General features: G+C 37.3%; 1 protein-coding gene across 1 annotated transcript in view; it reads left to right on the forward strand.

Moving 5' to 3' along the window:
- The first annotated feature begins 6,330 nt into the window (after positions 1-6,330).
- LOC101896778 (growth factor receptor-bound protein 2) overlaps positions 6,331-22,262 on the forward strand; it is a 30,473-nt gene continuing 14,541 nt past the window's right edge. The window contains exons 1-2 of the mRNA XM_059128864.1: positions 6,331-6,361; positions 13,621-14,230. Of these exons, the coding sequence (XP_058984847.1) occupies positions 14,153-14,230 (78 nt within the window). The 5' untranslated portion in view covers positions 6,331-6,361; positions 13,621-14,152. The remainder of the gene's footprint in view (positions 6,362-13,620; positions 14,231-22,262) is intronic.

A 22,262-nucleotide genomic window follows, 5' to 3' on the forward strand; every position in this document is an offset into this window, starting at 1 on the left:
CTTCTCACAGAAGAGCTGAAGATCTTCTTATAGAAGAGCCGGAAGTCTTCGCATAGAAGAGCCGGAGGTCTTCTCATAGAAGAGCCAGAGGACTTCCGATAGAAGAGCCGGAGGTCTTCTCATAGAAGAGCTGAAGGTCTTCTCATAGAAGAGCTGAAGGTCTTCTCATAGAAGAGCTGAAGGTCTTCTCATAGAAGAGCTGAAGGTCTTCTCATAGAAGAGCTGAAGGTCTTCTCATAGAAGAGCTGAAGGTCTTCTCATAGAAGAGCTGAAGGTCTTCTCATAGAAGAGCTGAAGGTCTTCTCATAGAAGAGCTGAAGGTCTCTTCTCATAGAAGAGCCGGAGGTCTCTTCTCATAGAAGAGCCGGAGGAGGTCTCTTCTCATAGAAGAGCCGGAGGAGGTCTCTTCTCATAGAAGAGCCGGAGGAGGTCTCTTCTCATAGAAGAGCCGGAGGAGGTCTCTTCTCATAGAAGAGCCGGAGGAGGTCTCTTCTCATAGAAGAGCCGGAAGAGGTCTCTTCTCATAGAAGAGCCGGAGGAGGTCTCTTCTCATAGAAGAGCCGGAGGAGGTCTCTTCTCATAGAAGAGCCGGAGGAGGTCTCTTCTCATAGAAGAGCCCGAGGTCTTCTCATAGAAGAGTCCGAGGTCTTCTCATAGAAGAGCCGGAAGTCTTCTCAAAGAAGAGCCGGAAGTCTTCTCAAAGAAGAGCCAGAGGTCTTCTCATAGAAGAGCTGAAGGTCTTCTCATAGAAGAGCTGAAGGTCTTCTCATAGAAGAGCTGAAGGTCTTCTCATAGAAGAGCTGAAGGTCTTCTCATAGAAGAGCCCGAGGTCATCTCATAGAAGAGCTCGAGGTCATCTCATAGAAGAGCTCGAGGTCATCTCATAGAAGAGCTCGAGGTCATCTCATAGAAGAGCCCGAGGTCCTCTCATAGAAGAGCCTGAGGTCTTCTCATAGAAGAGCCCGAGGTCTTCTCATAGAAGAGCCCGAGGTCTTCTCATAGAAGAGCCCGAGGTCTTCTCATAGAAGAGCCCGAGGTCTTCTCATAGAAGAGCCCGAGGTCTTCTCATAGAAGAGCCCGAGGTCTTCTCATAGAAGAGCCCGAGGTCTTCTCATAGAAGAGCCCGAGGTCTTCTCATAGAAGAGCCCGAGGTCTTCTCATAGAAGAGCCCGAGGTCTTCTTATAGAAGAGCTGAAGGTCTTCTTATAGAAGAGCTGAAGGTCTTCTTATAGAAGAGCTGAAGGTCTTCTCACAGAAGAGCCGGATCTCTTCTCACAGAAGAGCCGGAGGTCTTCTTATAGAAGAGTCGGATCTCTTCTCACAGAAGAGCCGCATCTCTTTTTATAGAAGAGTCGGAGGTCTTCTTATAGAAGACCCGGAGGTCTTCTCATAGAAGACCCGGAGGTCTTTTCATAGAAGACCCGGAGATCTTTTCATAGAAGAGCCCGAGGTCTCTTCTCATAGAAGAGCCGGAGGAGGTCTCTTCTCATAGAAGAGCCGGAGGAGGTCTCTTCTCATAGAAGAGCCGGAGGAGGTCTCTTCTCATAGAAGAGCCGGAGGAGGTCTCTTCTCATAGAAGAGCCGGAAGAGGTCTCTTCTCATAGAAGAGCCGGAGGAGGTCTCTTCTCATAGAAGAGCCGGAGGAGGTCTCTTCTCATAGAAGAGCCGGAGGAGGTCTCTTCTCATAGAAGAGCCCGAGGTCTTCTCATAGAAGAGTCCGAGGTCTTCTCATAGAAGAGCCGGAAGTCTTCTCAAAGAAGAGCCGGAAGTCTTCTCAAAGAAGAGCCGGAAGTCTTCTCAAAGAAGAGCCAGAGGTCTTCTCATAGAAGAGCTGAAGGTCTTCTCATAGAAGAGCTGAAGGTCTTCTCATAGAAGAGCTGAAGGTCTTCTCATAGAAGAGCTGAAGGTCTTCTCATAGAAGAGCTGAAGGTCTTCTCATAGAAGAGCTGAAGGTCTTCTCATAGAAGAGCTGAAGGTCTTCTCATAGAAGAGCCCGAGGTCATCTCATAGAAGAGCTCGAGGTCATCTCATAGAAGAGCTCGAGGTCATCTCATAGAAGAGCTCGAGGTCATCTCATAGAAGAGCCCGAGGTCCTCTCATAGAAGAGCCTGAGGTCTTCTCATAGAAGAGCCCGAGGTCTTCTCATAGAAGAGCCCGAGGTCTTCTCATAGAAGAGCCCGAGGTCTTCTCATAGAAGAGCCCGAGGTCTTCTCATAGAAGAGCCCGAGGTCTTCTCATAGAAGAGCCCGAGGTCTTCTCATAGAAGAGCCCGAGGTCTTCTCATAGAAGAGCCCGAGGTCTTCTCATAGAAGAGCCCGAGGTCTTCTCATAGAAGAGCCCGAGGTCTTCTCATAGAAGAGCCCGAGGTCTTCTCATAGAAGAGCCCGAGGTCTTCTTATAGAAGAGCTGAAGGTCTTCTTATAGAAGAGCTGAAGGTCTTCTTATAGAAGAGCTGAAGGTCTTCTCACAGAAGAGCCGGATCTCTTCTCACAGAAGAGCCGGAGGTCTTCTTATAGAAGAGTCGGATCTCTTCTCACAGAAGAGCCGCATCTCTTTTTATAGAAGAGTCGGAGGTCTTCTTATAGAAGACCCGGAGGTCTTCTCATAGAAGACCCGGAGGTCTTTTCATAGAAGACCCGGAGATCTTTTCATAGAAGAGCCCGAGGTCTTCTCATAGAAGTGCTCGAGGTCTTCTCATAGAAGGGCCGGAGGTCTTCTCATAGAAGAGTCGGAGGTCTTCTCATAGAAGACCCGGAGGTCTTCTCATAGAAGACCCGGAAGTCTTCTCATAGAAGACCCGGAGGTCTTTTCATAGAAGACCCGGAGGTCTTTTCATAGAAGACCCGGAGATCTTCTCATAGAAGAGCCCGAGGTCTTCTCATAGAAGTGCTCGAGGTCTTCTCATAGAAGGGCCGGAGGTCTTTTCATTGAAGGGCCGGAGGTCTTTTCATTGAAAAGCCCGAGGTCTTTTCATTAATGAGCCCGAGGTCTTGTCATTGAAGAGCCTGAGGACTTCTCATTGAAGAGCCCGAGATCTTCTCATGGAAGAGCCCGAGGTCTTCTTAGAGTTATAATAAAGTCCGCAATAATAAAAAAATCCACTATAAAGATTAAATGTCAAAACTTGGACTTTCTTGGAAAACTATAAGGCAATATAACTTGGTTTTTATAGGATTTTCACTTAGTCCTGCAAGTCGTATTTTATTACGACACTATGAAGGTCAATTATATCAAAGTGTTTTCCACAGTAAGAAAAGGAATGTTGACGGTTATGGATGAAGGATTATATCTACAATTACAGTCCCCTATATTCCTCCAAGAATTATCCACGATAACAGCAACCTGTCAAAAAATGAAATCCTCCAGCCTTTAAAAAAAAAAACTATAAAACAATTAATTTTAAAAGCCTTCGGTTTTTTTAATCCAGAATTTTTAACCTGATAATCCTTCAAAAAAATATAGATCTCCAAATACATTTTTCTTTCAAAAACTCTTAATTTTTTGCCTGAAAGACCAACTAAAACAAATTATACTAAGTTTTTGCCGCTAAAAATTGTGATAGTCCTATATATACTTCCAAAATTCTCGGTCTAATATTCCTTTAAAAAGTATTTTTTTTTTTATTATAACCCCTCGAAAATGTTAAAAATAATTAATAGTATTACGTTTTATATATTATATTATATATATATATATTATATTATCGACATGTAGTTTACCTCAGTTAAATTTCGGAATATAATATTATCAAAATATCTAGTCACAATTGTCATGCTACTCCTCTGCCATCTAGTGCTATGTAGCAAAAATTAAGTAATTTTTATTTAGTACTCACTCCCAGTTCGTAACGAAGCCAACAACCTTTTGCGGTTTAAATTACGATTTTATGGAATTTGAAGTTCGTATCGCAATCAACAACCTTTCCTAGTCTGCATCAAACGCCATACGCTTTCATTGTGTGGCAACACACCCAGTTATTAGCAGTATAACTTGTTTTGTTTGATGCACCCTGTGATTGTTAAGTAAGACAGGGGCAGTCACCACAAATGATTGCCTTCGTCGTGGCTGAGGGAATTCACTGTGAAGGGTATTTTTTTCCTTCTTGCCGAAAAGTATGCTTTGAATATACGAAACTAGATTAGATATGACTGAGCATTTGATAATACGTGTACATCTACAATAACAGCCTTTTTTATACCTATATTCCCATTCTTTTGCAAATTTGTCGAACAAAAAATACATTTGGGGTTTTGGAGCAAATGATATTTATGTCATTCACATCTACAAAAAACTTTTTTCCTCATTTATTTTTGGGGTTTTATAGAGAGAACACCAGAAAAAATAGAAGAAGTGTCATGGCTGAATAATTCAAAGAAACTTGGAAAATGCAACTCTGTACTGCAGCCATACTATGTCATATACAGGGTGAGATGAAACAACTACAACCAACTTCAGACTGCTGTCATTTCTAAGCCACTTGTCCGACAGCTGTTAAAATTATTCCAGTGATAGGTCATTAGATTGTTTACAAGCCTACAAAAGCATTTTGGTGAGAATTTGCCAGAAAAAAAGTTATTCGCGATGGAATTCAAGCGTGATAGTGTGATGTCTTCATATTTGGCTGGAAAACCACAAGTGGCTATCGTTAGAGCACTCCAGCATTTAAATGTGAATAAATCTTTTGTGTCCCGTGCCATCCCTATGATATGATACCGGTAGCGTAGCCTGACGTTAAGGAAGTGGACGATGGAAAACAGCAACATCAGCAGAAATGGTTCGAAATGTAAGGAAGCGTCTTGATCGAAACCCGCGTCGCAGTGCCCGAAAAATGCCTCGTGAGCTGAACATATCGCAATATTCCATTCGGCAAATATTGAAAAATGAATGGAGCTCGGGTTAAGCCATTGAAATTACAAAAAGTGCAAGAACTTACACCGCAACAGAAAGAAAATAGACTCAAAAGAGCTAAAGAGTCGCTTCGCTTGGCCGAAAGTGGGGAACTGCCGAATTTTGTCTTCTCCGATGAGAAAACATTCGTTGTCCAGCAGTTTGTAAACAAACAAAATGATCGTGTTTACTTGCCAAAGAGGTCAGCTGAAAATGTGCACCTTCGGTTGGCCACCAGAACTCAAGCGCCGACCATGGTGATGGTGTGGGCCGCCATAACAACGGATGGTCGGTCGTTCTCCGCTCGCATTAATCGACCGTGACATCAGGGTAAATGCCGAATATTATAACGAAAATATTCTGGAGGGTATATTAAAGCCGCAGACCTTGGACATTCCAACAGGACTCAGCACCATCGCACTCAGCACGCGCCACCCAAGAATAGTTACAAAATGAGGTTCCTCGCTTCATTTCCAGCGCACAATGGCCACCAACATCTCCGGATACCAATCCGTTGGACCATTGTGTCTGGAGTATTTTGGAAAGCAAGGTTGGCACTAAAAAATAACAATGCGTCGATCACCTCAAGCAAGCGCTTCGCCGGGAATGAGCCAAAATACCGCAGAGCAACATTTGGGCAGAGTGTGATAGTTTAATTGGCCGTTTGAAGGCCATAATTCGTGCCAAAGGAGACCAATTCGAACAAATCTAAGCTTATTCTAAAATTTGATGCTATTTCCGACATTTTTTTGCTTTCATTCAATAAAATTTAAAAAAAACATGTAAAATTTGTGGCGTTTGACTTTGTTGCAGTTTTTTATATCACCCTGTATATACCAATTCTTCGTTTCGCTGTGGCACAAATATAAATATTCTTGCTGAGTTGGCACAATAATACTAAACAATCGTATCAATTCACTTGGTCATTGCAAGTAAAATGATGTGTTATATAATATCATTTTCATGATTGCCACAATTTTTAATTCATTATAAGTGGCAAATTATCACGATTAATTCAGATACGTATTTTGTAGATAAACGCGTAATATAATAAGTTATAAAAATATTCACGGATGACATTATTTTTATTTATCGACCTACTCATCCCTATTCCATATAATCCAATCAATTACAAAATGTAACAGCATGTAAACAATTAATAGACATTTTGACATCTTTCTGTAGATTAATTTAAATAATAATCACTCATTGCACTGTAAAAAGTATCCAATGTTGTATTATTTTATGAAAAAATAAACGATGCCACGAAAATCATTCACTCAACCAAGCTATTAGTCGACCTACACATCCCCATTAAAGGGCATGCCAGTTTATTCGTGAATTCCCCCATTCCATGACATTCACGGCACCCGTTTCTCAGTGATTACCCTTGTACTTGCCTTTCCACGACATTCTTATATTAGTAAGTTGTAAGTTGGTTGGTTAATAAGTTTCCGCAGAAGAAAAAAACTCGGTATAATTTCAATAAAAAAAATTTAAACAGAATAAAAAGAAATAAACAAAAAATATCTAGAATACAGTGAATATAAAATTACAAAGATAAATTATTTGAAATAAAGTGGAAAATTGAATGCAAAGAAAAACGAGATACGAAAAAAACAAAAATGAAAAAATAAAAAGTGAAATTTTTGCCGCATATGAAGTAGAAAACATTCTAGAGACTACTTTGTGGGCTCTGCTTTTTGCCCCCCATGATCTTCCACCCGCATTTCGGTGTGTGTGCGTGTGCAGAGCACGAAGCCGATCGGCTCGCAGTCGGCGTGCAGCCGCCGCCGACTTTTTTTAAGTGATCTGAGCCGCCGCTGATGTATGCGGCTCTCATCGGCTCAAATTTTTAGCCGACTGAATCGGCTAAGCCGTTGAAAAATATAAATTTATACAGCAAATTTGTATAAATATGTCTTTTAATCTTATCGATAAATTAACATATTATAATGCTCATTATTGGATAATTTACATTGCGCACTCGTCTTCGAGAGGCAAAAACGTGTAGGCTATTTATATTAATTATACCCTACACCACATTGTGGTAAGGGTATTATGTCTTTGTAGATTTGCTTTTTTTATCAGAAAACCTTTGGCAACCTTTTGCAACTTACGAATTTTGATGGAGTGGCAACCATATTGTTTGCCAAAGATTCGTTGTGTTTTTGCTTGTTCAAGGAAAATAATGCAAAATGTACCAAAGGAATATTAAAAATTATTTTTCCGCTGACCGAAAGGGTCAAACAGTTTTGACTAAATCAGAATCCGATTCAGACGAATCTGTTGATTCTTCTAATGTACAAAATAACGTAGAGTTAGAAATAAGAAAATATTTGGAAATGAAAGTCGAGGCGGTTGAGCCTCTAGATTGGTGGCGACAGAACAAACAAGTACGTTAAAGATTCACATCTTAAACTTGTTTTAAGCATGTTACGTTTTGACCATTTACTTTTTATAGATTTTTCCAAATGTTGCTACTGTAGGAAATATGTGCTTTGGAATTTCAGCCACATCAGCATCTTCAAAGCAAGCATTTTTATATGCCGGGAATTGTGTAAATGCTAAGAGAAGCAACCTGCATCCGGCAACAGTAAAGAAACAATTGTTTGTTCACGATAACAAGGCGGTCGTCGAACCATTTTTATCAAATTGAAGTATTTTTATTATAATTTTTAATGTGCTATAAGCAACAAATGTGCATATAAACTTATATTTTCATTTTTATTTTAAATGAAATGAATTGACAGTTATTAAAACAACCGAAATTATTTGTTCACGTTAAAGTCGTCGGCTGTAGCCGACTTTTAGCCGCCGCCGGCCGTATATTGCTTTAGCCGCCGCCGCCGAGAATTTCACATCGGCTTCGCCCTCTGTGCGTGTGTTTGGTTGTGAAGAATTGGCAAACGCCGCCGTCGCACCGTCGTTGCCACCACCAGCACAGAGGGCGAAGCCGATGTGAAATTCTCGGCGGCGGCGGCTAAAGCAATATACGGCCGGCGGCGGCTAAAAGTCGGCTACAGCCGACGACTTTAACGTGAACAAATAATTTCGGTTGTTTTAATAACTGTCAATTCATTTCATTTAAAATAAAAATGAAAATATAAGTTTATATGCACATTTGTTGCTTATAGCACATTAAAAATTATAATAAAAATACTTCAATTTGATAAAAATGGTTCGACGACCGCCTTGTTATCGTGAACAAACAATTGTTTCTTTACTGTTGCCGGATGCAGGTTGCTTCTCTTAGCATTTACACAATTCCCGGCATATAAAAATGCTTGCTTTGAAGATGCTGATGTGGCTGAAATTCCAAAGCACATATTTCCTACAGTAGCAACATTTGGAAAAATCTATAAAAAGTAAATGGTCAAAACGTAACATGCTTAAAACAAGTTTAAGATGTGAATCTTTAACGTACTTGTTTGTTCTGTCGCCACCAATCTAGAGGCTCAACCGCCTCGACTTTCATTTCCAAATATTTTCTTATTTCTAACTCTACGTTATTTTGTACATTAGAAGAATCAACAGATTCGTCTGAATCGGATTCTGATTTAGTCAAAACTGTTTGACCCTTTCGGTCAGCGGAAAAATAATTTTTAATATTCCTTTGGTACATTTTGCATTATTTTCCTTGAACAAGCAAAAACACAACGAATCTTTGGCAAACAATATGGTTGCCACTCCATCAAAATTCGTAAGTTGCAAAAGGTTGCCAAAGGTTTTCTGATAAAAAAAGCAAATCTACAAAGACATAATACCCTTACCACAATGTGGTGTAGGGTATAATTAATATAAATAGCCTACACGTTTTTGCCTCTCGAAGACGAGTGCGCAATGTAAATTATCCAATAATGAGCATTATAATATGTTAATTTATCGATAAGATTAAAAGACATATTTATACAAATTTGCTGTATAAATTTATATTTTTCAACGGCTTAGCCGATTCAGTCGGCTAAAAATTTGAGCCGATGAGAGCCGCATACATCAGCGGCGGCTCAGATCACTTAAAAAAAGTCGGCGGCGGCTGCACGCCGACTGCGAGCCGATCGGCTTCGTGCTCTGCACCAGCACCACCGACAATCTGATTGCTGCGTTTTTCCAAGTTATTTTTATCAAATTATGTGAGCGCTGTGCCTTTTGGTTTGTTTCGATTTTGATTTTGGGGAAATTAAGGTGATTTTTTTGATGTGTGTTTATGTGAGGAGAATTTTTGGAGGAAATTTCTGGTCAAAAAAAAAATGTATAAATATATGTGTGTATATGAGGTTTTGATTTAGATTTCCACCTTGTTTTCGAATCAAAAAAAGACAAAAAAAATCAACAACAAGAATTAAATTCTAGTTCGTTGCCCCCCGTTTTCATTTTTTTTTTTGTTGTTCTGGCAAATGTAATAAATTGGTTAGTGTTGCTGTGGCGGCTTGTTGTTGTTGTTGGCAAATCAGGCTGGCTGAAGCTGTTCATACAGCCTGCCTGCCAGCCAACCAGCCCTTTTCGTTACCACCAGCAGAAAAAAAAGTGCAACAAAAAATGTTGGGGAGAAGACAAAATGAGCAAGCAAGTTGCACCCAGCAACGACGACGTTCATTCTGGCTAACTACTGCTCCGCGCACATACACACCACAAACAAAAAAATTAAAGTAGAATTTCCCTTTGAAAACAAGTTTTCCTCTGGCCGAATTTATCCTCTCCCATCAGTCTAGGCAGGCGGCATCTTCTGCTTCTTGCTCCTCTTCTTCTTCTTTCTTCTCTGGGCATCGTAATCAATTTTAAATAATTAAATTCACATAATTTTCCAAATTTTATTTCATTAAACATTCCAAACGGCTTTGTTTGTTGTTTATTGCTGCCTCCCCCTCTTTATGGCTTTCTCAAGCCAGCCACCACCATTACACATTTTCAGTGACACCGCCTTGCCCTTTTTTCATTCTCCATGCAAGCGCACGCATAGGCCAATGTCGTCGTCGTCGCCGGTTTGCTCTCGAAGTACAAAATTCATCTGTCAATCAGTTTTTACATCCCCCTTCAAAAAGAACAGAAAAAAAAACATCAAAGCAATAACAAAAAAAGAGGAAAAATCAATCCCATCTGAAATAACTCCCAAATAGTTTCTCACATAGTTTCGTTATCAACACAAACCAAATCAGCAGCATCATCATCATCGGTATTTGAAAACACCATTATCATCTCCTCATAATTGTCATTAGTTTATATTGTCTTGTTCTTCTTCTTCCTTTTGCCCAACAACATCAATTGGAATTGGATGCCAGACTATAAGAGATTTTCCTTCTTGTTGAACATTACAACAATCCAAACCAAAACCCAAACAGAAAGAACGAACCCAACAACAACAACAAAAAACAATACACACAAAAAAGCATCATCAACTTCACATACAAAATTAAGAAACAACAACAAAAACAGCGGCAGCATGCAATTGTTAAGAGCACAACAACACAACACACCCAATAAAAGAGACATTGGTACAGAGCGAGCATAACAGAACAGCAATCGGCCATTAATAACACACAACAAGAGACGACAGCAGAGGTAGTAGAACAGAACAAACACGACGTCATCATCACAACAATTTCGGAGAATGCCGACATTTCCAAAACCAAAAACCCCCAAACGAAGAATTCAACAAAGAGTCGTTTGTTGTGTGTTGTGGGGGGCAAGCAAGCAAACAACAAAAAGACAAAGAGCGTGAGAGAAGAGAGTGCAATAGAGAAAAAAGGAGTGTTATCATTTGTGAATAGAGCGGAGCAATATAAAAGGACGTCATGTGTTCACAGCATTGCCAGATGGGAAATTTGAATATATTATTAGGTAGGGTATACACGAATAAAATTTTCCTGGTTTATGAGTGACATCTATTTAAAAAAATGATTTTTTATAGTCATTTCTCAACGAAGATATGAGTAAATGCAATAATCTGAGTAGTAAGCAAAAAAAAAACGATACTATTGGGCCACAACATTGCCAGATGAATGAAATTATAGATATCTTCAATTAAGTGGGGTATACACTTTGAATCACATTAATTAGCAATACAGAGATTAATATCTATCCAAGGGGGTTACACTACAAGAACAGTAAGATAAATAGAGAATATGATAGGGCAAAAGCCTAGTATCACTTGTGAGCAATAATAAAAGAAAGGGCACTGCCAGAAAATGAGTCATTTTTAGGTGGGGTACACCGAAACAACTTTTTTATTTGGAAGTAAGGCCTTCATTAAATTAACATTACTTCTTTATTATACCCTCCGCCATAGTATGGAGGGTATATTAACTTTGTCATTCCATTCGTAACACCTCGAAATATACATTTTAGACCCCACAAAGTATATATCAGCATAAAATTCTATGTCGATTTAGCGATGTCCGTCCGTCTAGCTTCCGAACGAAATGAAGTAGGTTGATAAAATTTTACTCAAATGCATATTATATCTGCAGAACTTTTCATATTGAAAATGGGCCATTTAGGTCCACGTTTTGGTATGGCCCCCTCCCTATTTTCGGTACTTTCGTGATTTAAGCGACACTATTCACCGGAGATGTTTCATATTTGGTATGTGAAGTTCGTAATGGATACTACAGCCTATGACAGAAAATTGTCCGTGCAGGTCCTCGTCTTCGTATAGCCCCCATATAGCGGCACCTTCCGATATTCGGTATTTTGATGATATTACCGACATTATCCACCGGGAATGTTTCAAATTTGGTATTTAAAGTTCGTAACGAATGCTACAGCCTATGACAGAAAATTGTCCGCGAAAGTCCACGCTTTCGCACCTCCCAATATTCGGTAAAGAAAAGAAGAAGAAAATGTACAAAATATTTTAGTCGTCGAATAAAAAAAGGCACCTATAATGTGGCGTTTCCACTGCACTTGATTCGCTCTCTATTCGTTGTTTGCCCCTTAGCTATGAAAAAACTATCTAATTCTTCACACAAAATTTCCTGAGCGAACACTCATATTTGTACGTTGTTCAAATCAAATCACTCTCAGAACAACGAAAAAATATGTCCCATCCCTAATAAATGAGAGCATTTATCGAAAAAATAAATTATGACATTTAAAAATTAAAAATAGGAAAATTTAATGAAATTTTAAAAATTTTTGGGAAGACTGAAAATTATGAATGAAAACTACAATGTTGAATGGCGTATGTACATTCAAACGAAAGTACATTTTGTTTTCTCTCTCATCCGAGGTGCGCATTTTGTCCACGAGTTGAAATTTCCACAGAAAACTGGAAACAAAAGATTCAATATTTTCAAAATGTTTGTGTCGGCAGAAAAAATGTTTAACAAGTGTCTCTCCAGCAGAATTTGAAAATAGAAAAATAATAAAATATGACCAAAATGTCAACATTTACACAAAAAGTTGAAAACATGAATGAAAATTGTAAAATTAATGATATAACAAATCTTTGGGAGGAAAACAATAATTCTTCTATTCATATTAGTGTGAATTTAATGTATTTTCGTATAAATTCCCATTTAAATTAAACAAACAAAATTTTTGAAAAAAGGAATTATTTTACTATGAATTACGAATCGTGCCGTATGAACGGGTTAATTCGTGTACGTGATTCTGAGAGTAAACAACGTCATTCAATTTATCGTGTGAACATGCTATAAAATGTGCATTGGTAAATCAGAATAAATAATCTCATTTTAATGTCCTTTTTTGCAATAAAAAATAAGCTGATATTCCTAGTTTCAATTTATGCGTTTCTCTGACTAAATATTCGTTAAAATCTCTGATAATTAATAACTCCCACCTCTTGACACAGGTTTACATACATTTTTCTCATCTGGCAATGCCATACAAGAATTTGTCTGAACAATGTTTGGCTCCCTCTCAGCAACTATGCAACTCTCAATGGGGGGACAAACACACGAGAGACATTGAGCACCCGACACGACCTGACAATGACAGAGAGAGAGAGAGGGAGTAAAACAAACAAAAACCACACAGGCAAGGCAGCAATCATTCACACAAAAACAACGGCAACATACCCATCAACTCAACTCAGTACAAAACAAGACAGGCAGATGCCGACAATTTTATGCTCGCACAAACAACAACACCACAAAATCATACATTCATAGGAGCACGTAAACGAGACGCACTGTTGGTGGTAGATGTCGTCGTCGGTGAATTGATTTTTTGTGAATTTCTCGAATAATTTTTGTTGTTTTTTTTCATGTTTTGAGTTGTTTAAACAAAATCCGCACACCAAAAATAAAATAAACTATAATTGTGTGGTGCTCCCAATTTTCGCTGACTGACTGACTAGAGAGTACCGCGTAATGTGATTGGTGTCATTTCGTCATTGTCGCACAACCCCACCAAAATAAGTTGGGTATTATTTCGATCAAAAAATAACGAAACGTCCGGCGGTGATATTTTTGCACTTTATTTTGAGTAGACAAGTGAGGTGGTCAGTCGCCCGCGTAAAGCCACCACCGCCGCCGCCAATAGGAAATCGAAACGGTAAAGCAAGCCATCACGGTCGCCGGCAATCTTTTTAAGTGGAACACACAGCGACACACATAATTTGGATAAAAATAATTTGTTAAAAAATAACGAAAAAAGAAAAAAAATTAGACGGCATTTGATGTGAAAATAGAGCAATTAACGAAAAATAGTGGTTTCTTCGGTGCAAAAAGAATTCAAGAATTTAATAAAAATAATTTATTTCTTTTCAAGGAATAATTAATAAGAAGAAAAAGAAATAATAATTTATGATAGTGCTAAATATATATTTTAAATAACAACAACGAAAGTTGATAACCTAAAAAGAGAATAACAACAGCAACAAAAAAGGAAAACAAACAAAAATATCACAACAAAGAAACAAAAGGTTCTTCACTTAGGCTTTAACAAAAAAAACAACAAAAACAACAGTAGCATCGGCAGCAACAGCAGCAGAAGCTCCAGCTCTTATTTCTGGTGTTCATTTATTTATTAAGAAAACCTAAATAAAAAAAAACATACACACAAAATATACAACATATACACATATTTATATATCCACCAGCAGCAGCCAGCCAGCCAGCCGACCAGCCATCAAAGCCTCCAGCCCAGGGGTTTACCAAGAATCACGAAACACAACAAGAAGAGGTAGCAGCATAAACAAAGGATTAAAGCACAAAAAACCCAGCATCAGCCCAGCGTAGCAGGAATCGAGTAGAACAAACACCACCACAACCAACACAACAAAAACAAAAAACACACAACAATGGAAGCAATTGCCAAACATGATTTCACAGCAACGGCTGATGATGAGCTCTGTTTTCGTAAAAATCAAATCTTAAAGGTAAGTAAGAAGCTGGAATAGAACTTAAGAAACAAATAGATATAGATTCACTCTTTTGCAGGTATAGTTCGGAAATCACAGGCTGAGGATTTTATTTAGAAAATTATTCATTGAATGTTTTGGGGAAAATTTTGTCCAAAGGCGGGGATATGGCAGAGATTTGAGATCATTATCTGCAAATAAGACTGGGCAAAACAAAAAATAATTTCGGGGAAAATCCAGAAAGTGGAGCTATAAATAGAAGACATGTATAATGGCGTTCTCAAAAATTACATCACAAAGTAATCTAAATTGATCGACAAGTTCCCCCCTCTTCAATCCAACTTTTGCAAATTTTCGGAGTTCTTAGTTCAAAAATGTTTAGGGGCTCCATATAGCCATATATACAATATATGAAGATCTCATAGAAGTTTTGTACATCTTATCGTAGAAGATCTGTAGATCTTCTCATGGAAGTTCTGTGAGATCTTCTCATAGAAGATCTGTAGATCTTCCCATAGAATATCTGTAGATCTTCCCGTAGAAGATCTGTGAGATCTTCTCATAGAAGATCTGTAGATCTTCTCATAGAAGATCTGTAGATCTTCTCATAGAAGATCTGTAGATCTTCCCGTAGAACATCTGTAGATCTTCTCATAGAAGAGCTATAGATCTTCTCAAAGAAGTTCTGTAGACCTTCTCATAGAAGATCTGTCGATCTTCTCATAGACGATTTGTAGATCTTCTCATGGAAGATTTATAAATATTCTCATAGAACAGCTGTAGATCTTTTCATATAACACCTGTAGATCTTCCCACAGAACAGCTGTAGATCTTCTTATAGAACAGCTGTAAATCTTCTCATAGAAGATCTATAGATCTTCCCTTAGAAGATCTGTAGATCTTCCCATAGAAGATCTGTAGATCTTCCCATAGAAGATCTGTAGATCTTCCCATTGAAGTTCTGTGAGATCTTCTCATAAAATATCTGTAGATCTCATAGAATACCTGTATATCTTCTCATAGAAGATCTGTGAAATCTTCTCATAGAGGGTCTGTGAGATCTTCTCATAGAGGATCTTCTCATAGAAGATCTGTAGATCTTCTCATTGAAGATCTGTGAGATCTCATAGAAGATCTGTGAGATTTTCTCATAGAAGATTTGTAGATCTTCCAGTATAAGATCTGTAGATCTTTAGACCTTCCAGTATAAAATCTGTAGATCTTCTCATAGAAGATCTGTAGATCTTCTTATAGAAGATCTGTAGATCTTCTTATCGAAGATCTGTAGATCTTCTTATCGAAGATCTGTAGATCTCATAGAAGATCTGTAGATCTTCTTATCGAAGATCTGTAGATCTCATAGAAGATCTATCGATCTTCTCATAGAAGATCTGTAGATCTTCTCATAGAAGATCGTTAGATCTTCTTAAAGAAGATCTGTGAAATCTTCTTACAGAAGATAGAAGATCTGTAAATCTTCTCATAGAAGATCTGTGAGATCTTCTCATAGAAGATCTGTGAGATCTTCTCATGAAAAATCTGTAGATCTTCTCATTGAAGATATGTAGATCTTCTCAAAGAAGATCCTCAGATGATGACTTATAGAAAACTTTGGATTACCGATGTTTATCTCTTCTGCTGGATTTTTCCTGAATCAAAATTATTGAATTTTGTCGCATAGGGTCATTGATGTTTGGATTGGATTTTTATTCGCAATTATGATTTTTTCAGAATTCCAAGAAAATTGAATAACAATTTTGAATCTATTTCCTTTGTGATTTATCGGTTGGTTTAGAGAAATTCTTTGGAAAAAGTGTTATAGTAAACTTTGCTTACTTTGAGTCATTGACACAACATGTTTGGATCTGCTTGGTAATGTAATGGTGGTTGGAATTTCCAGAAAACCTACTAAGTAGGAAATCTGCTACCTCAATTTGTATTCTCCATAGATAAATGGGGCATTTGTCTGTGAGATTGGACTAACATGAAAATAGGTGTGTCCTTGTCGCCCAATACCAGGTATTCCCAATTTGTATAATTTTGGCATAAATTGAAAAAAGTAAGACCAGCCAGATTGGAAGATTGGATCTTGCAACTCTGAGCAAAAACTGTCCGATTGGAGGTAATTGGAGTGTAGGACTTAATGCCCTTTTCGTTACACCAAAAAAAACACATACTTCATCCACATTGTCATATGCCTTTGTTTTTTTTTTTGGCAATGACGAAAGAGTCTCGTAGTCTCTCTCTCTCTCCTTTTGCTCCCATTTTCCACAAAACAAATCTTTTTATTCTTTCCCCCATTCTTAACAAAATACTGCATTAAGAAATTTATTATTGCATAACAATAATTTCTGATCTTTTGACCCACAATCACAAATTGACCTAAATTATTTCCGGTTAGACCCCCTTTCAATTGAACTCGCAACAATTGTCGAGTGTAGATCTGCCGGCCAGCCAACTTGCCTGCCTTTGACAATAATAACTAAAATTGAATGAGTGCGTGTGAATATGCCCCCCTTTCGGAAGAAGAAACCCCCCCGCCCAAGCCAGGCAACCAACAGAAAATAACTCTATAAAGACTTTCTTAATTGAAATTGAAAGCTTTCAACATTATTTCTTGATAATGGACAAGAGAGTGGTTACAAAATATTGAAAGAAAAATGAAAACCATAAAAGAAACACAAAACCAGAGCAACAATCTTCCATAAAGTTGTCGGCATCAGAAGAAGAAAAAAAAACGACAGACGGGAAAGAAAACCAGTTAAGCAATTCAATGAAAGCGAAATTGCAACAATTACAAGAAGAAAAAAAAAACGAAACAGCGTCAGGATGACAGGCCGGTCGGTCGGTCGGTCGGTCGGACGTACGAATGAGCCATCCATTCATTAGTCCCATTCGCACTATTTACTGTCTTTTGGCCAAGAAAATAATAATTGCCTGTCTGTGTGTGGAACATGTCTCAGTTTTTGTTTTCTCAAGTAGACGGTATTTAACAGTTAGTCAATTTAATTGAAAAAAAAAAAAAAAAAACACCGTAGAAGGTTACCACGAGAACAACAAATAAACTGAGAGTTTGAGACATTTCGAAATCCATGATATGGAAAAAAAAAACACATGTCAAAAACTATCATTGTTTATTTTTTTATTACTGTGTGTTTTTTTCAGTTATTTATTTTGGGTGTCAAACATTAAAAAAAAACAGAAACAGAAAAAAAACATTAAAACAATTTTAACAATTCATAGTCCAAACACGTTTAATGGAATAAAGACACAGCGAAAATGAAAAAGCAAAATGCGTTAAGAAACTCAGACACACACGCCCAACAAATTGATGGCCAATAAGTCACAAAACGTGTGTAGGTCATGCAATTGAATGGGCGAGGGGGGTTTATGGCCATTGAAGAACTACACGCGCTCTACCGGAGATTTACATTTATGAAGGCTATATTTCAATTAATGTAATTGTAGTCTCAATAATTTATCTAAAAATATTCGGAAATACATTTCAGATATAAAATCGTTATCTTGGACAATTTATATACCTCAAGATTTTTTGTAATATTTTTGGTAGTATACAGTGAGAGTCAAAAGAAAGTGTACACGAATGTTTATTATGTTCCATGTATTATATAAACCATATCAAGTAATATTGTATACAACAAATTATGTTTTTTGAAAATGGTATTTACCCCTCTCTTATTTTCTAAAAGAAAAGTTAACAAAATCCCACAAATAGAAAAATTGCATAACAAAAACAAAAAATAGTCCATATGTGACGCGTCAAAAGAAAGTGTACAATGCAAACTTAATATATAAATTCATATATTAATATATATATTAGTATTTTGTTTGCTTCCCATTTGCTTGAATTACAGCCTGTAATCTTCTCGGCATCGAATTGACTAAATTTTCGGTTACTTCGCGTGAAATTTTTTGCCATTCCTCCAATATAGCCGATTTGAGCGAGTCCTTGCTACGAATTTCTTTCTTTCTTATTTCGCGATCGAGATGTTCCCACAAATGTTCGATTGGGTTGAGGTCCGGAGATTGGGGAGGGTGATCCAATTGCTTAGGAGTGTGATAAAGCAGCCATTCCTTAACTATTTTTGAAGTATGCTTTGGATCATTGTCTTGTTGAAAGATCCAACCTCGATCCAAGCGCAACTTTTCAACACTAGGCTTCAAATTTTCCTTTAAAATGTTAAGGTATTCCATTTTATTCATTGTGGTTTCTATGAAAACCAAGTTACCAACTCCACCAGCTGCCATGCATCCCCAGACCATCACTGAACCTCCGCCGTGCTTTACAGTGGATACTAAATTCTGTTCCGCAAATTCACTGTTTTTGGTCCTCCAAATTTTAGCAGGTTTCCTTTTGCCAAAAATTTCAAATTTGCTTTCGTCGCTAAATATTATATTATTCCAGAAAGAAATATCTTTATTTTTATATTTATTAGCAAAATCGAGTCGACGTTTTTGGTTGGTTTTGGATATTAAGGGTTTTCTTCTTGGAACCCTTCCATGAATCCCGTTAGCGTGTAGTGCTCTACGTATTGTACTGGCACTAACAGTAGTTCCAGACGATTCTGAAATTTCTTTGGATATTTTAACGGCACTTTCTACAGGGTTTTTCTTTACATTTCGTACAATCGATCGTATTTGAACCTCATTCAGTTTTCTTGTCCTGCCACATTTAGGACGATTTTCCAATTTTTGGAACTTTTTGTACTTATCAATTATTTTTTTCACCGTATTGTGGCACCTGCCGATAGTTAAACCAATTTCACGCAGTGTTTTTCCCTCATTGTGAAATTTTATGATAAGCTCACGTGTATCGAGTGAAGTTTGTTTACCCATTATGGAAAATTTTTTAGAATGTCTTCAAACTTCAATTGTTGCTGACCAATTCACTACTAAATCATTGACAGTATTAGAACCAATAAAAGAAAAACAAGCAGAAAGGAAAAAAGAAAAAATAACGGTAAAATCTAACTGTGTCCAATCTCTCATGTATTGGAATAACATGTTGTACACTTTCTTTTGACGCGTCACATATGGACTATTTTTTGTTTTCGCTATGCAATTTTTCTATTTGTAAAATTTTGTTAATTTTTCTTTTAGAAAATAAGAGAGGGGTAAATACCATTTTCAAAAAACATAATTTGTTGTATAAAATATTACATGATAGGGTTTATATGAAACAGGGAACATAATAAACATTCGTGTACACTTTCATTTGACTCTCACTGTATATATTTGAAATCCAGATCGGACTTTGCAGAATTGCTCGTAGGTATTGTTAAACTCCCTGATGACGCAATTCATCAGGAACCGCGGGAATTTTACTATTATGTTTTAAACCAAATAAAGGAGTTTTATAGGCAATAATATCTATAATTTTGCCGAAGACCTTGCATTGCTCCTCCCTTTGCGTTATCTGCAGATTTTCGGTACTTTGAAGGTTTCGGCGTTAATTTGAAGGTTTCGACGTTAATTAAGTTTGTCATTTCGTGTGTAACACCTCGAAATATACATTTTAGACCCCATAAAGTATATATATTCTTGATCAGCATAAAATTCTGTCCGTCTATCCATCTGTGGAAATCACTCTAGCTTCCGAACAAAATGAAGTAGCTTGATAAAATTTTACTCAAATATATATTATGTCTGCAGGACTTTTGGTATTAAAAATGGGCTATATAGGTCCAAGTTTGGGTACAGCCCCCATATAACCTTACCTTCCCAATATTTGGTATTTTGATAATTTAAGCGATATTATTTCAAATTTGGTATTTGAAGTTCGTAATGGATACTACAGCATGTGACATAAAATTGACTATGCAGGTTCAGGTCTTCTTATAGACCCCCTAAATCGGTACTTGCCGATATTCGGTATTTTTATGATTATGCTACATTATTCACCGGAATTGTTTCAAATTTCATATTTGAAGTCCATAATGGATATTACAGTCTATGCCAGAAAATTTTCTGTGCAGCTCCACGTCTTCGTATAGCCCCCATATAACGGTACCTCCCGATATTCGGTATTTTGAAGATTTTAGCGACATTATTCACCGGAATTGTTTCAAATTTGGTATTTAAAGTTCGTAATGGATACTGCAGCCTATGACAGATAATTATCTATGCAGGTCCACGTCTTCGTATGGCCTCCATATAGCGGTACCTCCCGATATTCGGTATTTTTATGATTTAAGCGACATTATTCACCGGAATTATTTTAAATTTCGTATTTGAAGTTCGTATTGGATACTACAGCCTATGAGAGAAAATTGTCCGTGCAGATCCACGCCTCCGTATTGCTCCCATATAACGGAATCTCCCGATATTCGGTATTTTGATGATTTTAGTGACATTATTCAACGGAATTGTTTCAATTTTGGCATTTGAAGTTCGTAATAGATACTGCAGACTATAGAAAATTGACTGCGAAGGTCCACGTCCACCGCCCTATATATTATCCTTATCATCCACGTTATCCAGATGCCATAGATACATTATTGCACGTTATCCAGTTGTCATAGATACATTATCCACGTCATCTAGATGTCATAGATACATTCTCAATGTTATCTTCATAGCGTATATACATTGTCCAATCCATAACTCAATATTCAGATGTCATAAACATGTTATCCGTATTATCTAGATGCCGTAGATACATTTTCCATATCATCCACATTCTATAGATACATTGTCACCCAGATGTTTTTTATACATTATCCTTGTCATCCACATGTCTTATATACATTATCCACGTTATCGAGATGTCAAAGATACATTATCCACGTCATCTAGATGTCATAGATACATTTTATGTCAAGTTATGTCATCGTAGATACATGTCTTCGTCATATGGACAACGTGAATACAGTTCTTACATGATCTGTATTATGTGTATCTGAATAACGCCTTGATGGAGGTCGTAAAAATTTCTTCCCAGCCTCAATCTCAATTTTATTTTTACCGGTCTCAAAAGTAATTTTGGAAATTTTTTTATGTGTCCATCCTTGACAACACATTTCCCTTTCAAAGGCAGTATTCGAATTCGACCAAAACTTAGATTTTTAAATTCTTCGGGGCGAAGACTTTAAAAGATTAAGGTGCTTCTTTAAAGACTTCTTCTCGAAAAATTGGATGAATTAAATTTTGGTCGAAATTGGGGGGGCATAGCAAAATGTAGAACGATTCCAAAATTTTTTTGTGCCGTACTGGCAAAAACACAATTTAGGTCCGCTCCTCCATGAAAAAAAAAATTTGTTAAAAATTTTTGAATTTTTTAATAAATAAAATAAAAATAAATAAAATAAAATTAAATAAAATAAAAAAAATCTGTGTGCAGCCAACTAGAAGTTGCCGTCTCTACGTTCAGAGCCATTAACCCGTCTTCCTAAAGCAGCACTAAAACAAGTGTATGCATTGGAAGCAATGTAGTTGTTGTGGACAAAAAATCCATCACTACAAAAAACAAAAACGTTGCTATGGAAAAAGATCTGCCAATAGAACTTGAGTCGAACCTGGAGAGTTTCTAGTGTATAATTCGCATATGCTAATTTGCAATAAGTTCGAAATATATACTACTTTCCAGAGAACGGCCCTTGTAAGCCATCATCCACACCAAATATGCCTGATGAGCCGCTTAACCAACGGCGAAACGCGTCGCATAGTGGTGAGTGTGTGATAGTGTCTATCTGGCTTTCCTTTTCACTGCAAATTTCAGATCATTAAGCTCGTCTCGAAAGAGAAAACAAACAATTAAAAAATTTTAGATTTTTTAATAAAAAATTAGAATAAACAAACGTTGTTTTTATAAAAACAACAACAAAGGGATAAGCCTGACCATTTTGCAACAACAAAATACTACGGTATCCCGAACAAACAAGCCACACTGTTCTATTTATAGACAAGGCACGGTCGACGAAGGGGTTTTTGTTGTAACAGACAAAACCAACTTACATGGTTATGCTACTTCGTTCAGGTTGAACGAAAGCATAACAAGTGGAGAAAGATGAAAATGTTTATAAGTGCGGTT

Source organism: Musca domestica, unplaced genomic scaffold, assembly GCF_030504385.1.
Source record: "Musca domestica strain aabys unplaced genomic scaffold, Musca_domestica.polishedcontigs.V.1.1 58, whole genome shotgun sequence".
In the NCBI taxonomy this organism is placed as follows: Eukaryota; Metazoa; Arthropoda; class Insecta; order Diptera; family Muscidae; genus Musca; species Musca domestica.